The following is a 14,761-nucleotide window of genomic DNA, read 5'->3' on the forward strand; positions in this document are numbered from 1 at the left end:
GGGTTCCAGCAACTTCAGGTGAAAGGAATAGCTAGCGATTACTGCACTGATACAATCTCTCATTCACATATCTCCCTCAAATGTTACAGCATGATTTTTTTACCTTCTCTGATCATCATCTGTACACATCCTCCCAAACATAATGTCCTAAGTACGTTACAGTTGCTATGATTAACTTTTCTTTTCCAGTTGAAATTCCATGTTGGCAAATGAATAAATAATGTGCTCATATACAGCTACTAAACCCAGGTTCAACAATGCTTATAGTGGTGTCTCATACGCCCAGGCACTGCCAACATATCTCCATATACTGCATTTTATGCACAGGTGTCACCGACAAATACCTGGGCAAGCCTCATATGCACAGCCTACTAAACTTAGGCTCAACCATCATAAACAAAGTAGCGAAACACACACGCTGACACACACACACACACACCCCACACCCCACCCCACTACACAGATTCAGTCATCACATGCCAAGGTAGAGTTCCATATGCCCATTCACAGTCCTATATGCCTATAATATTGCCTAGGGTTACCTATTGCAGTGGTTTTCAAACATTTTAGAATCACAACACACTTTTTAATAACTATAAACCTTCGCAACTTACCTTCCTTAAATGGACATGAGCTGGTGCAATTTTTTAATGTAACTAAAGCATTGTGTGGTAGCGCATTATCATTTACAGACAGCATATTTTCCATTGAAATGGCCACTAACTTTGCACAGAGATACAGTTTTACTGATAAAACATATAGCATATTGCACTCAAATAATAATGTGCAGAAATCGGGTTTCTGTGAATATTTATCATTTGTGTATAACCAGTAAAGTGTCTTGCTATGTTTTGGTCCTATTGAAATCTCTGTTTCTAGCACACTTTAGAAATACAAAAAATTGCTTAAATTTTGCTTTCCTAACTGCCGAATGCATACAGTTCATTTAAGGTATTTACATTTTGTTGTGTGTTGCAAACAAATAACATTCTAAGCTTTTCCTTTCACGTTCACTGCACTGCAGCAACATTGTCATATTTTCAATTTAAACCCCCATTTCATTTTGCAGGCAGAGAAAGAAAAGTAAACACCAATCCCATGTTTAAAAAATAAGCAGCAATTTTTCATAAGCCATAGCCTTACATGTGAAATTTGTCTTTGAAGCAACAGCAAATGTGACAAGATAATGCAGAATTTAAAGGCATCTTTATTTATTGTTCAGACTTTACTGACTCCCCAAAATTGGCTCACAACCCACCAGCGGGTTGTGGCCCACAGTTTGGGAGATGCCGACTTATCGTATGTCCTAGTAGAGACACATATGCCACACACAGCCTAATATGTTGCCCAGGTTCATCTGCCATTGTACAGCCACATAGTCTATGGATATGTACAGCTTATTTCCAAGGCCTCTCCATCATATGTTTAGTTTCTGACCCTCATTTGCCCAACCACTACTCCTATGCCTCATACTCCAGCCATCTTTCATGCAACTATAGGCATATACAAACATAAGTGAGCGTGAACACATACACCGGCACACGTATAAACACATAGACAGACACAAACACCCACTATGCCCTGAAAGTCCTCCAGTAGGTCGTTTATCATTAATTTAGTGTACAGAAACATGAACAAGGCTGTATTGCTTCGTGCCTGTATTGAACATGCAATACAGCAGTTACCAAGAGCTGAAGGCAGCAGCACCCAGTTGTGCTATGCTGAAGGCTGACAAATTCCCATACAGAATGAATGTTTTTTTAAACTATGCAACTCTCCCCTAAAGCACTGGTAAATCCCAAGAATACTTATTGCAATCCTTGCTTTAGACCAAACAGGAAATGGGAACACAATGAGTTTCCCTGAGAGTGGACGCATTTTGAAAGCATGACTTACCATCTTGGGTTTCAAAGGCTGCGCAGAGACAGATGGCCTCCTCGCTTACCCGCTCTTCCAGGGACTTCTTTCCCAGACCAAAGTTCCTCAGAGTGGAGATTGTGAACCTCCTAATGTCCTTCCATCCACGTCCATACCGTGCCATTACGATACCTGCAGAGTTTCAATTAAGACGAGTTAGGGTTCTTGTACTACTGCTCAGCAAGGCTCGCTGGAGGTTGTTCATAAAAGGTTAACGAAAGGCAAATCAGAAGGGAACAAAATGAGTTATAAATAGATTTAGGTCATGGCTTAGACTCATAAATTAGTTCAAACCTCAGAGTAGCATTTTCATATTTTTCTTCAAAACCTCCCAAAAATTATTACTTTCATATTGTTCCTATTCCTCCATCTTCTCCAATGAAAGATGCATTTGAGGACACAGAATGGATCATACTTTAATTCATCAGGCAAACTACATTGATAAGTTAAAAAAAATAAGAAATATACTAGGGCAAGAACCTTATTTACTTATAAGAAACCTGGAGCTTCTGAAGGGCTTGTCCTTCTTTGAAATTTTGGAGGCCTCTGATCAGGCCACAAATTCTGGCCATTTAAGGTAATAAAATAGAGTTAGTTGTTACTTAACTACGTACACTTTTTTGAGTGGCATTTACCTAACAGTATTCTAGAAGCAGGTCCACAGTGGGGGGTCAAGAATTGCTTCAAATACAGCACTATTTCTAGGAGCATCCAGATCATTTATTCTTTATACCAAGTAAGAATGTTTTTGGCGGGGGGAGGAGCCTAGCGCGCAACCAAGATGGCCGCGTAGGTGCGAGGCTCCCGAGGACCTCCGCGACCTCCTGCATAAATCCTGACAGAATCCTGTCCCAGATGAGGGGACTGTATTTGTGAGCCCGAGCAGAGGTGACGCCCGTTTTCCGTTTTTAAATCGGACCTCGGACACCGGCAGGAGCGTCGATTGAGGTTTGCGGCCTTCTCCACACCGGCCCCCCGTACTGGAGTTGTGGGGCGATCCGGACACAAAGTGAACAACAGCGGCGGGCAAGGCTGGGTGACTCGCGTACCCCGCACTTTCACTTTCGCTTTTGCGCCCTCCTTGCTGCCAGGCGAGGTTGTGTTGCGGGGCGGTGTGCGGTGGTGTGGTCTCGCTGGGGTGCCCTGCCGGTCCGCCAGCTGCGGTCCGTCCTGCGGAGCGGTGGTCGCTCCCCCCTGGACCCCTTGAACTGGATTGTCGGCCCCCCCCTTTCTTGAGGAGACTGACTCGTCTTGGGGATTGAAACCATGTCCACAAAACAAGATGGCGATCGGGCTAAGATAAAATCGACCCGCCGTGGCGCGGCCCAGCAATCCAACAGTATGGACCGCTACACCCTCCAGAAGGGATCCCCAGAGGCGCCGCGTAGGTCCCTTACGGGCCCGACTGATGCTTCCGCTCTGCCCACGGACCTGACCCTCCGAGACGTCATGGGCGCCATCGCCGAGATGAAGGCCTCGGTGGACCAGCGCTTCGACACTCTGGCGCAGAAGATTGACTCGGTCCTCGTGGACGTGGGCCTCGTGAGGGCTGATTTGTCTAAAACCAACGACCGAGTCGACTCTTTGGCCCACTCTACCACGGGCCTCACAACGGACGTGGCGGCCCTCCAACAGGAGGTGCGCAGGCTTGGCCAGGCGAGCGCCCTGATGAATCATCGGCTGGAGGATTCCGAGGGTCGGGCCCGGAGGAACAACGTCCGCATTATCGGGGTGCCGGAGGGACGCGAGGCGGAGGCGGCGGATCTATTTGTTGAGGACCTGGTTCTCACCCATCTCCAGCCTCGGGGGCTGAGTAAATTCTTTGCGGTGGAGCGTGCCCACAGGGTCCCCGGGGGTAGGCCTAAGGTTGGAGCCCCTCCGAGGCCTCTCATCGCCCGGATCTTCAATTTTCGGGACAGAGACGCTATCCTACAGACTTCCAGGCTACAAGGGCCGGTCAAACTTGACAATATAGACATCAATTTCTATCCTGACTTCACTCCGGCAGTCCAAAAGCAGAGACTGAGCTTTCTTGGTGTTAAACGTCGCCTAAGGGACCTGAATCTCAAATATGCGATGCTTTTTCCAGCTAAGCTGAGAGTGGAGGTGGATGGCCACACGCACTTTTTTGATCGACCCGAGGTGGCCGGGGACTGGCTAGACACTTTGCCCGGAGATCGGGGCCGGGGGGGTGCGGGGGGTGCGGTTGGTGGGGAGGGCCCGCCGGATCAGGACTGAGGGACTAATGGTAGGCCTTGCTCTGGACTGCGTTGTTGTCACTATTGACTGTTAGGGTAAGTTCCCCTCCTGTGGAGGTCGTGTGGGGTCTCTTGGGGGATCTCCCTCCTCCTCTGGGGGACTAGTTAGTTTTCTTATCTATGGGGCGACAGGCACACTGCACTTTGGGGGGGCTGTTTGGGCTCATGCAGGGGTGCAGGGTGGGGGGAGTTCTGTTGGGTTGGGTGGGTTGGGGTGGGGTGTGGTTCGTTTCTACCGCAAGGCAAACCCGTTATTGTATTGTTGTTTTTGAGATGCTCTGGGGGGGACAAATGATGGCTTCGTTATGTGATGGGGGGTAGGGATTTGACTTTGTTGTCCTGGAATGTTAACGGACTGGGTGATAGGATCAAGCGGGGTGTGGTCCTGCAGTATCTGAAACGGATTTCGCCTGATGTGGTCTTTCTGCAGGAGACACACCTTATTGGTAACTCCTTTTGTGCCATGAATCGCCGTGGCTTTCGCTTGGTGGCCCACTCGGGCTTCACATCAGGCTCGCGGGGGGTGGGCATCATGGTCAAGACCTCGCTCCCGCTAGAAATAGACGAGGTGCGCCATGATGAGAGGGGACGCTACACTGTCTTGGTGGGGAGGATGGAGGGCAAGGTAGTTGTCTTTGTCTCTGTGTACGTCCCACCGGGGCTACAGTCCACCACCTTTGCAGATCTGGGACGCCTCCTCCTTGACCTCCCGGGGGGGCTTCTGGTGGTTGGGGGGGATTTCAATGCGGTGGCTTCTGGGACTATGGATCGTCATCCCCCTAGGGACCTCCCCCGGGCACAGGCGTGGTTAGCGGGCCTTTTGGACACACTGGGATTGGTGGACTGCTGGCGTTTAAAGCATCCCACCCAGCTGCAGTACGCCTTCCATTCGGGTGCCCATGGTAGCCTCTCGCGGCTTGATTATGTCCTTGTCCCTGCGGCCTATGCTGGGAGGGTGGGAGAGGTGCGCCATCTGGCGCGGGGTATTTCAGATCATTCCCCGCTCCTGTTGCACTTGGGTGTCTTCCCGAGGGGAGAGGGCAGGGTAGCCCCAATCAATGCTTGGTACCTGCGTGACCCCACTATTCGTGCTGACCTGATTAAATCATTGCAACGGTATTTTGAGGAGAATGTGGGGTCCGTTCCGTCGGCTATCTCCCTGTGGGAAGCCTTCAAAACAGTTCTCAGAGGGGAGGCCCTCTCCTTTATCTCCCATGCCCGCAGACGCGCACAGGAGGAGGTGACCCGGGTGGAGGCCGAAATTACTGAATTGGAGGGTGGTCTGGGGAGTGGGGTGACTGACGCGGCGCTGCATGTTCTACACCTTAAACAGGCGGCCTATAGGGCCCTCGTCACGGAGGCGGCCAGGGGTCTTAGCAGAGAGCAACAGGGGCGACTGTACGATGTGGGTGATAAGGCTGGCAAACTGATTGCGTGGTTGGATAAGAAGGAGAGAGCTAGTCGTGTGGTCCCGCTGATTGAGAGGATGGATGGTGTACGAATTACTGAGCCGGACGGCATTGTTTCTTGCTTCGCGGATTATTTCCGCGAGGTATATTCTCCGGTCTCTCCCTGCTCGGAGGAGGATTCCCATGCCCTGCTGCGGGACATCGCGCTGCCCTCGCTTTCAGTGGAGGACAGGGATTCGTTGGATGCCGCACCCACCTCGGATGAAATCGCCCTCGCCATACGCTCGGTCGCCTCGGGCAAGGCCATGGGCCCGAATGGCCTTCATATCGAATTGTATAAGCTGCGACCGGATGTACTGGCACCTCACCTCCGCGCGATGTTCCTTGCGGCCCACTCGCGGGGCTCCCTCCCGCCGGACCAGCGTCTAGCTACCATCGTGGTTATCCACAAAAAGGGGAGACCGCGAGACCGGGTTACATCCTATCGGCCGATCTCGCTCTTAAATGCGGAGCCTAAAATCCTCGCCAAGGTGCTTGCCAACCGGCTGGTCGGCGTGGTGGGCGATCTGGTCCACCAAGACCAGTCCGGCTTTATTCCCCATCGCAACACGGCCCTTAACCTGCGGCGCTTGCACGGGGTGCTCGCGCGTGTTCCGTTCGTGCGGGAGCCGGCCATCTTGGCGTCCTTGGACGCCACCATGGCGTTTGACACGCTCGAGTGGCCGTACATCTGGGCGATGTTGGCGAAATTTGGATTTGGCCCGGGATTCATCAGCTGGGTCAAATTGTTGTACTCTGACCCATTGGCGCAGGTGGTGGTGAATGGTCGAGTCTCGGCCCCATTCGTGCTGGGACGGGGCACGCAACAGGGTTGCCCCCTGTCGCCGCTCCTGTTTGCACTGGCCTTGGAACCCCTGGCGGAGTGGCTGCGGTGGCACCCTTCTATCCGTGGTCTCCGTTGGACCCCTGAGTATGAGGACCGCGTGTCCCTCTACGCCGACGACATCCTGTTGTACTTAGCCTCCCCGCGTAAATCACTGATTGTCCTGGTCGATGTTCTGCGCTCCTTCGGCCGTAACTCAGGTCTTGTCATCAACTGGGCTAAATCCTGTGTCTATGTGCTTTCCGGGGAGGCTCCTGTTCTCCCGCGGGGCTGCTCGATCCAGATTGCCTCGCAGGGGTTTCGTTACCTGGGCGTCTATATTACGCTGGACCCGGTGGCCCGCTACGAGCGGAATTTGCTTCCCCCCCTCCAGCGCTTGAAGGAGGACGTCGCGCGTTGGCGGCGCTTGCCGCTTTCGCCGCTCGGCCGGGCGGCATTGTTCAAGATGATGTCATTACCGCGCTTTCTGTACGCTCTCCAGAACTCGATGGACCTGGTCCCGGCGCGTTACTTCCGTGAGGTGGAGAGTTTGCAGCGCCGCCTGTTCTGGGACGGGAGGCCGCGTATAGCCCTGGCAAAGTTGACGCTCCCGTGGTATGACGGAGGGATTGCCCTCCCGGATATTAAGCGGTATTACTGGGCCTCCCAATTAGCTGCAATTAATCACGGCCTTTACGGGCCCGCCTTAAACCCGGCATTTGAAATGGACAAGATGCTCCTGCCCGGTGGCGATTACAATCGAGCGCTCTACACTAGCGTGCCCGATTCCCGCCTGACGGGACCCACGCGTGTCATGGTGCGAGTATGGCACGCGGCCAATGCAGCTATGGGATGGACGGACCGTTTGACCCGGGCGTCACCGTTGTATGCGTCTGAGAGGTTGGGCTCCCTATGGACCTCGAAGGGCTTCGATAGGTGGGACACGATAGGCATTAGTACAGTGGGGGACCTCTGGACGAGGGGAGGATTCAAAACATTCGAGACACTGCAGGCGGAGTTTCAGCTGCAGGGCAGTGAATACTTTCGATACCTGCAGGTCCGTCACGCACTGGGTTCTGTCTTCCCAGACGTGGCCGCCATCCCGGAGTCCTCCCCACTGGAGGATAGAGTGCTAGATGGCCACGTTCCAGACAGCACGATCTCCCTCATCTACAAGAAGTTGATTAATGACCACTCGGGCTTACTGACTGGGCTTCGCGAGGCTTGGGTTGCCGATGGGTTGGAGCTGGACGACGAGGACTGGATTTCCGCGGTGGCCTCCCCGAAGGAGGTGGCCATCCCGGCTCGCCTTCGCTTCGTCCAGCTTAAGATACTTCACCGGGTGTACATGACGGGGCCAGGGCTTCTGCGTATGGGCTATGCCGAGGATGGACTGTGTAAGCGTGGGTGCGGTGCATTGGCGACTTTTTTACATATTCTGTGGGAATGTCTGAGGGTGGAGCGATTCTGGCGTGGTGTGCATGAGGTCCTGCGAACGGTTACGCATGTCGTGCTGGTGCCTGAAGCGAGGAGATGCCTGCTGAATGTGTGGGAACCGACCGACTACTCGGTTCCGCAGACGCGATGGGTGACGCTGGGTTATATGATTGCTAAACGTGACATCGCTCAACTGTGGGGATCCCAGAGGCCCCCGGCAGTGTCGGCCTGGAAAGAACACATGGATTGGTGCATGTTCCGAGAGAAGGTGGTGTATGTGGCGCGGGGTAAGCCTGGGGCGTGGCTGAAGGTGTGGGGCCCCTGGAACGCCTACCGCGGGGGTATTTGCGAGCCGCCATTGTTGCCTCCCGCTTCACCAGCTCCGTCCCCCTAGATGACCCCCTCCCTCAATCCCGGGCACAGTGTTTTCCCAGTCCCGGACCTATTCCCCTTCCCCTCCTTCGATTTTAGTGTATGGTTGGGGTCCCCCCATTTGAGGAGCATATGTTGTCACTTTCGCTCTCGGGTTGCCTTGCGGGTGTGGTTTTATGTTGTTGTGTTGTATAAAACGAAACCGTATTGTGGGCTCAGAGTCATGTGGCCCACGTTGTTGATACCTCCTGCTTTAGCGTCTCTGTAACGCCAAGTGCCTTATTGTATATATGTCATTTATTTCTGTCACTTTAGCGGCCGGCCGGAAGGTTGTAGGCCCATACCTGTATATATTTGAGATTGTAATAAACGGTTTCAAAAAAAAAAAAAAAAAAAGAATGTTTTTGGCAGCCAACACTCACATTCTACTTTACATTTTTTCCGAATTCTGATGGAAAAAATTGTTTCTGCCCAAGTCGGTATTATGAGCTGCATTGTAACACTAGATCCTTGGGGCTTTTTCATGGACATATTTCACTAGTTAAAATTGTTGGAATATATCTGGGGAAAAGTGCCCAGAATGTGGGGGGAAACCTGCAGAAATCAGTGATCAAAGATCAATTCTCACAATCATTTTCCATTTCAGTTTTCCCAGCATAGAGGTATCCCCTAGGGATTCTGCTCTGCCATACTATGAGTGGTCCAGTGTTGGTGGACCTGAAATTACAGGTTCAAAAACACCAGACCCAGTCTTTGCTTCCTGACATCCAGACTGAATGCTGCCCTTGCTCATCATAGGACCTGTAGTGGAGCTCTAAACCTTAGAGCGCATATCCGAGCTCTCTTCAAATACACAACTCAGACCAGTGCAATAGCACCTGCTGAGTCCGCCCAGCACCATATACTAACAATAACTATAACTCACCACTGTCCCATGCACTGTGTTCTCAGAAACGATGGGATCTGGGATGCCATAAGACTTGTTATAAATGCTATGATTGCATATGGTATTAGTGAAGTAATATGAAAGGGTATAAGCAGTGCATGGTAGAGTGGCGAGTTGTAGTTATTGTTGTGTGGTCAGCAAGCTGAAAACAATCTGTATGGAGGAGCGCTAGTTATAACAAGCATTTGCAATGCATTAGGTCTCGCATTTACGAGAGTTTAAGCTATTGGCATTGTAAATGACAATGCCTATTATTTACGTTGTTTAAAATATAAATAAAAGGCATTGTTAATTACAATGCTAATAGCTTAAACTAGCGTAAATGCGAGACCTATTGCATTGCAAATGCTTGTTTCTGTTTGTATTTAGAACTTTTTCCCGAGGCTGAACTTTGGAATAGAAAAACGTTAGTAAAAGACTACATTCACAGGGGAACAAATGAAAGGAAGGCGAGGAGAGGGTAAGGGGGATTTGTTGAAGGCATGGACAGCTAGACAGAAAGAGGGAATAAGAGGAAACAAGTGTGAGAAGTTGGCCTGATATATGATGTCACTAGTTCTAGTGTACACCTTGTATCAGTCCAAACAACCCTTATGGCGATTGGTTGTAAAGTCAACCTTATAGACCAGCTATCCTAGTGGTAGCATGGACAAGAGCAGTCTTAGGCTAAACTCTGAATGGCATGTGAAGCCAGCTGTTATACCATTTGTAACCCCTTGAATACCAAATGAAAGGACACCACAACAGATATATATAAAATAAAGTGTATTTATTCTAGTCAAAAATACCCTCAGCACTCTTTATGAGATTAGAGGTAAGTACAACACAATCTTAATCAAACATACATAAGTTACACAGGTAAGTAATACAGTTAGGCCCTAGGGGCCACGCAAACCATATACTAAGTAAGGGGTATAAGAACCACTGTCACGAACACCGGATAGGCCTAGGCCTAGGGAATCGCTGGGGCTACACTACACTACCAAGAGTTAGGAAGTAGGGGGCCCACGGGATTCAGGTGCAGAGTGGAAACACTCACGCGTAATGCGTAAAAGTCGATAGAATTGAAGTAGTTAGAATTTTAGAGTTTTAGGACACTTCGGAAGCAACTAGGAGTTAGAGACTTGATAACTAGACCCTAGGATAGTCAATACCCACAGGAGCACCGAAGTACTCAGTTTACCTAGCCCACGGGCTGCGCGTGCATAGGTGTGAATTTGTGTCGGGTTTCGTCGTCGACTCCTATGGATGCCTGAAGAAACATGCTGACAGGCAGTCAGTGAAGAGTGTCCGGTGGATTCCAAGGGCTGGAATCAAGAAGGAAGGAACCTGCTAGCAGAAGGGACAAAGTCTAGGTCACCAGCCAGGAGCCAGGAAGGAGCCAGGAAGGAACCAGGCGACGTCGTGAAGATGTAGGTGAAGAGGTGAAGCTTGTCACAGCAGCCACGGGTACCAGGAGGCGTCGATGTCGACCAGGACCAGGAGGCGAGCTGTCCCACGAAGGCTCTTGCTGTCGGTGGCGTCGATGTGGGGTCAGGGCTCAACAAGCCTTGGCAAGCGTAACCCACGCGGGATGCGGGACTTGCTTCTGGTGCAGACCAGGAAGGTCTGGGGTGCTTCTCTTTTGCAGGGAAGCAGGGGCCAGTCTGGAGGAGCCAAACCAGTGGTGAAAAAGTACAGGTTCGTCGTCACCAAGGTCACTAGCCAACGGGCCAGCAACCGGACAGACGTGTCGAGCAGGAAAATGCAGAAGGGCCCCACGCAGAACTCGTGGAGTGTGGAGGGCTGATCTTCGGTGCAGATGGTGCTCGGGAATGGGGCTTCTCAATCCCCAGAGCACAACTTCGAGGGTGCCTCAGAAGCTGCGCTGGAAGCTACTCGCCAATTTTCCCAGGTAGCCGGTCCCACGTCTCTCGTCGCCTCCACGGGTCTCAGCTGGGCTGTGGATGTGGATCAGGGTCAGAGAAGTCTGGAAGTCTCGGCGCTGGTCAGGCTCTGCAGTCGGTTCCTCGTAGAACGTAGGCAAAGCAAACAGCAGGTCGCTTGATGGTGCCTGTTTGCACAGGGTGGTCACTCCTTGGCCACAAGGGAGATTCTTCAGTCTTCTTGTCGTCGAATGTCGAAGGTCCAGAGTTTCTGTTCAAGATGCAGGCTTCAGGATAATCTAAAGTCCTAAGGACCCAGCTCCCACTCTTATACTAAACTGGGGGGCTGGTTTACCTGCTAGGTCCCTCCTAAGGGTGGGACCAGGGAGGGGGGTGGTTACACCCCCTTCCCTTTGTCCAGTTTCACGCCAGGACTGGGGCTGGAGTGCAAAAGAAAAGAGAAATAGACACATGTGTACCTATCAGTCACTCCTATGGCAGGCCTTAACAATCCTGAAGGCAGAGTGCTTGGTAACATGTGAGATGGTGCTCTAGCATGAGCTGAGCCTGTCTGCAGCTTTCGGAACCATGTCCTTATAGCTGTTCTATGATATCGCCTACCATATACTTTGTTGGTTTGAACTGGACTATGCATGGGACACCTTGTGTGCCCCAGGTAATGTCTCGTTCCATTCAACCCTCCCTGCCCCAATACACTAAGTCCTGTCTGGGGTGGTGCTAGCACCTCCCTAGGCAGGAAACCTATTGTCCAAGCCTCCCTCGCTGGAAGGACTCCCAGCAGCAGGAGGTCAGACTTGTGTCTGTGGCAGCAGCATCCATTTTGTGATGCTGGGGCGCTGGTTAACTTTAACCGGGTAGTAGGATTCTAACATGTCTTCTCCCTCTAGAAGGGAGGGATAATATCCTCATCCCAAGAAATGGTATGCGGGTATTATTCCAAAGTGTTAGACACCTTACACGACATGTTTTGATAAAGCCAAACCATAGTTACCATAGCCGTTTAAGATTATAAGGCACTTTAAGAGTATATGGTAGGCGATATCATAGAACAGCTATAAGGACATGGTTCCGAAAGCTGCAGACAGGCTCAGCTCATGCTAGAGCACCATCTCACATGTTAACAAGCACTCTGCCTTCAGGATTGTTAAGGCCTGCCATAGGAGTGACTGATAGGTACACATGTGTCTATTTTGAATGTAGATACAGGTATACTATATCTAAGCAAGGGGTGATTACACGACCTTGCCCCAGCTGAGTGATCAGCCAGTTGTGTCTGATTGAGAGGCCAAGCCAGGGGTGGCATAATACATGCTGCAGCCCCTGGGAGGCCTAGGGTACACCTATGCCCTGGGTACCTATGGTACACTGTACAGAGGCTGATAAGGTGATCCCTCCCAATTGTGTATATACCTAGGGTACATGGAGTCCATTTTACAGAGAGAGCAGATAGCCTGAGACCCTGAATGGCAGGATCTCAGGCCAACTAAGTCGAAAAACCAGCTAGACACTAGGCAAAAAGTTGGGGGTAACCATAGTCAGATATTCACCTTCCTACACAACCCCCCCCAAACGAAAGGAGATAAGGCTGTCCTAGACCAGGTAAGCCTATATTGCCTAAGTGGCCATATAAGGAAGAACCAGCACTGGCATGGTTACCCCCTGTCTCATGGTCCACTAAGCAATCCCTCACCCTAAAGGTATCAGAGGGTCTCCACCATAGGGAAACTCTACCTTTGGTGTGTCTTTGCAAAGTAAAAGGCTGGTTTTGAGATGGAGTACTGAAGTGAGTGTCCTCAAAGTGAGGCCTCAGCTTCCTCCAATCATCCTCCACCATGGATGCCTTTCTTCCTTTAACTGAGTTGCACTGTGCTCTCAGGGTCAGCCTCTGGCTACCTAAAGCTGGAGGCTGGGTCCCTTTGGTGGGCTTACTGGAGGGACGGGTCAGGTTTGGGGCCCTAAGGTCCCATGTTTGCCTGTGCCCAACAGAATCCCTCTGGGGGAGGTCCCTAACTACCTGTAAAGGAGATCCCTCAGGAATGCTTTTAACCATCACCTGGCTAGGGCTACTAGCCAGGCAATCCTCATTCTTTTGATGGGGGGGGGGGGTTCTTGTGGACAGGGGCCCTCTTGGGGTCCACTGGCCTCCCTGACCTCTGCAGCCCTGGGCTGACTGAGGCAGGGTAGAGAGAGGCAGGCTACCTGCACCAGACTGGGTGCCACCTTGGAGGGGTCCACTGACATCAGAGGCTCTGCCAGGCCAGGCCTGGCTACCTCTGGGGCAGTTCCTTCACAAGGGGTGGGGTCAGATCCCTGAGGAGGCTGACCTTTTCCTAATGTCTGGGGAGAGGGAGACTTTTCTTCCTCCCCACTACTCTCTGTTTGTGTGGAGTGATCCATTGTTTGAGGCTTCACTACACCTATGTCAGTCTGAGTATGGGCTGAGACCATTACAGCCCTGCCAACCTTTTCAGGGAGGCACTCAGTTTGGGTGTGAGCTGTGACTGTCACAGCTCTGCCAATCTCTACAGGGAAGTCTGTCTTTGCCTGGGCTGTGGCTACCACTGCCCTTCCAACCTTTTCAGGGAGGAAATCTACTTGGACAGGGGTTGTGGCTGGCACAACCCCACTACCCTTTTGTGAAAGGCCTACCATTTTAGAATGGGTGTCTTGTTCAACTCCAGGCCAAGCTGAGAGTTCTAAGTCATTCCCCAGTAAGCAGTCTACAGGCAAGGTTGGGGACACTGCCACCCTCTTAGGGCCAGTGACACCCCCCCAGCTAAGACATACCTCTGCCATGGGATGACTGTTCTGTTTGCCATCAATGTTAGTTACCTGGTATGAGAACCCAGGCAAAAGCTGCTCAGAGGGAACTAGTCTGTGAGTCACCATAGTGATGCTAGCTCCAGTGTCTCTGTAGGCCTCAGCTTTTTTACCATTGATGTAGGGCTCCTGTCTGTACCTACCCAAAGTGTTGGGACAGGCAGTGAAGTTGGCACACCCCATGCCACCATCACAGACAAGAGTAGCTGCTGTAGGGGACTTGGCTAAGCCAGGGTCCACCTGTGTTCCCCAAGAAAACCCAACCAAATTTTGGGGGGCACTCCCACCACCTGGGGGATTACTGATGACAGTAATAGGGGTGTTACAGGAGTAATTGGAGGAACAGTTTTGTTTTTAGCCTTTGGGCAACTGCTGTCAGTTTTCCAATGCCCAGGAACTTTACATTCATGGCAGTAAGGCTTTTTAACTGTGGTAGAGGAGGGAGCTTGGGACCCACCACCCTGTGTGGAGTTTTGGGGCCCTGAGGAAGATTTCTCTTTTGTTTTATCCCCACCCTTCTCTTGGGGCTTGGTGGTATCTTTCTTTTGGTCACCACCCTGATTATTAGGCCTAATCCTGGTCCTGACCCATTTATCTGCCCTCTTTCCCAATTCTTGGGGAGAGGTCAAATCTGAGTCTACCAGGTGTTGATGGAGAAGCTGGTTTTGACAATTACTAAGGATCTGCTCCCTCATAATCAAGTTGTACAATCCTGTATAGTCCTGCACCTTGCTGCCAGTTAACCAACCTTCCAAAGCCTTAGTGGCACAATCCACAAAATCAGACCAGTCCTGTGTCTGTGTCTTCTGGGTGTCTCTGAACAACAACCTATATTGCTCAGTGGTTAAGCCAAA

The 14,761-nt window shown here is 51.2% G+C and overlaps 1 protein-coding gene across 1 annotated transcript in view; it reads right to left on the reverse strand.

The window, feature by feature from the left end:
- The window catches only part of LOC146833577 (cytochrome P450 2D15-like), a 370,438-nt gene that overhangs the window by 259,218 nt on the left and 96,459 nt on the right, over positions 1 to 14,761 (reverse strand). The window contains exon 3 of the mRNA XM_085601434.1: positions 1,897 to 2,049. Coding sequence (XP_085457560.1) covers positions 1,897 to 2,049 — 153 coding nt within the window. The remainder of the gene's footprint in view (positions 1 to 1,896; positions 2,050 to 14,761) is intronic.

This window comes from Triturus cristatus, chromosome 4_2, assembly GCF_964204655.1.
Source record: "Triturus cristatus chromosome 4_2, aTriCri1.1, whole genome shotgun sequence".
In the NCBI taxonomy this organism is placed as follows: Eukaryota; Metazoa; Chordata; class Amphibia; order Caudata; family Salamandridae; genus Triturus; species Triturus cristatus.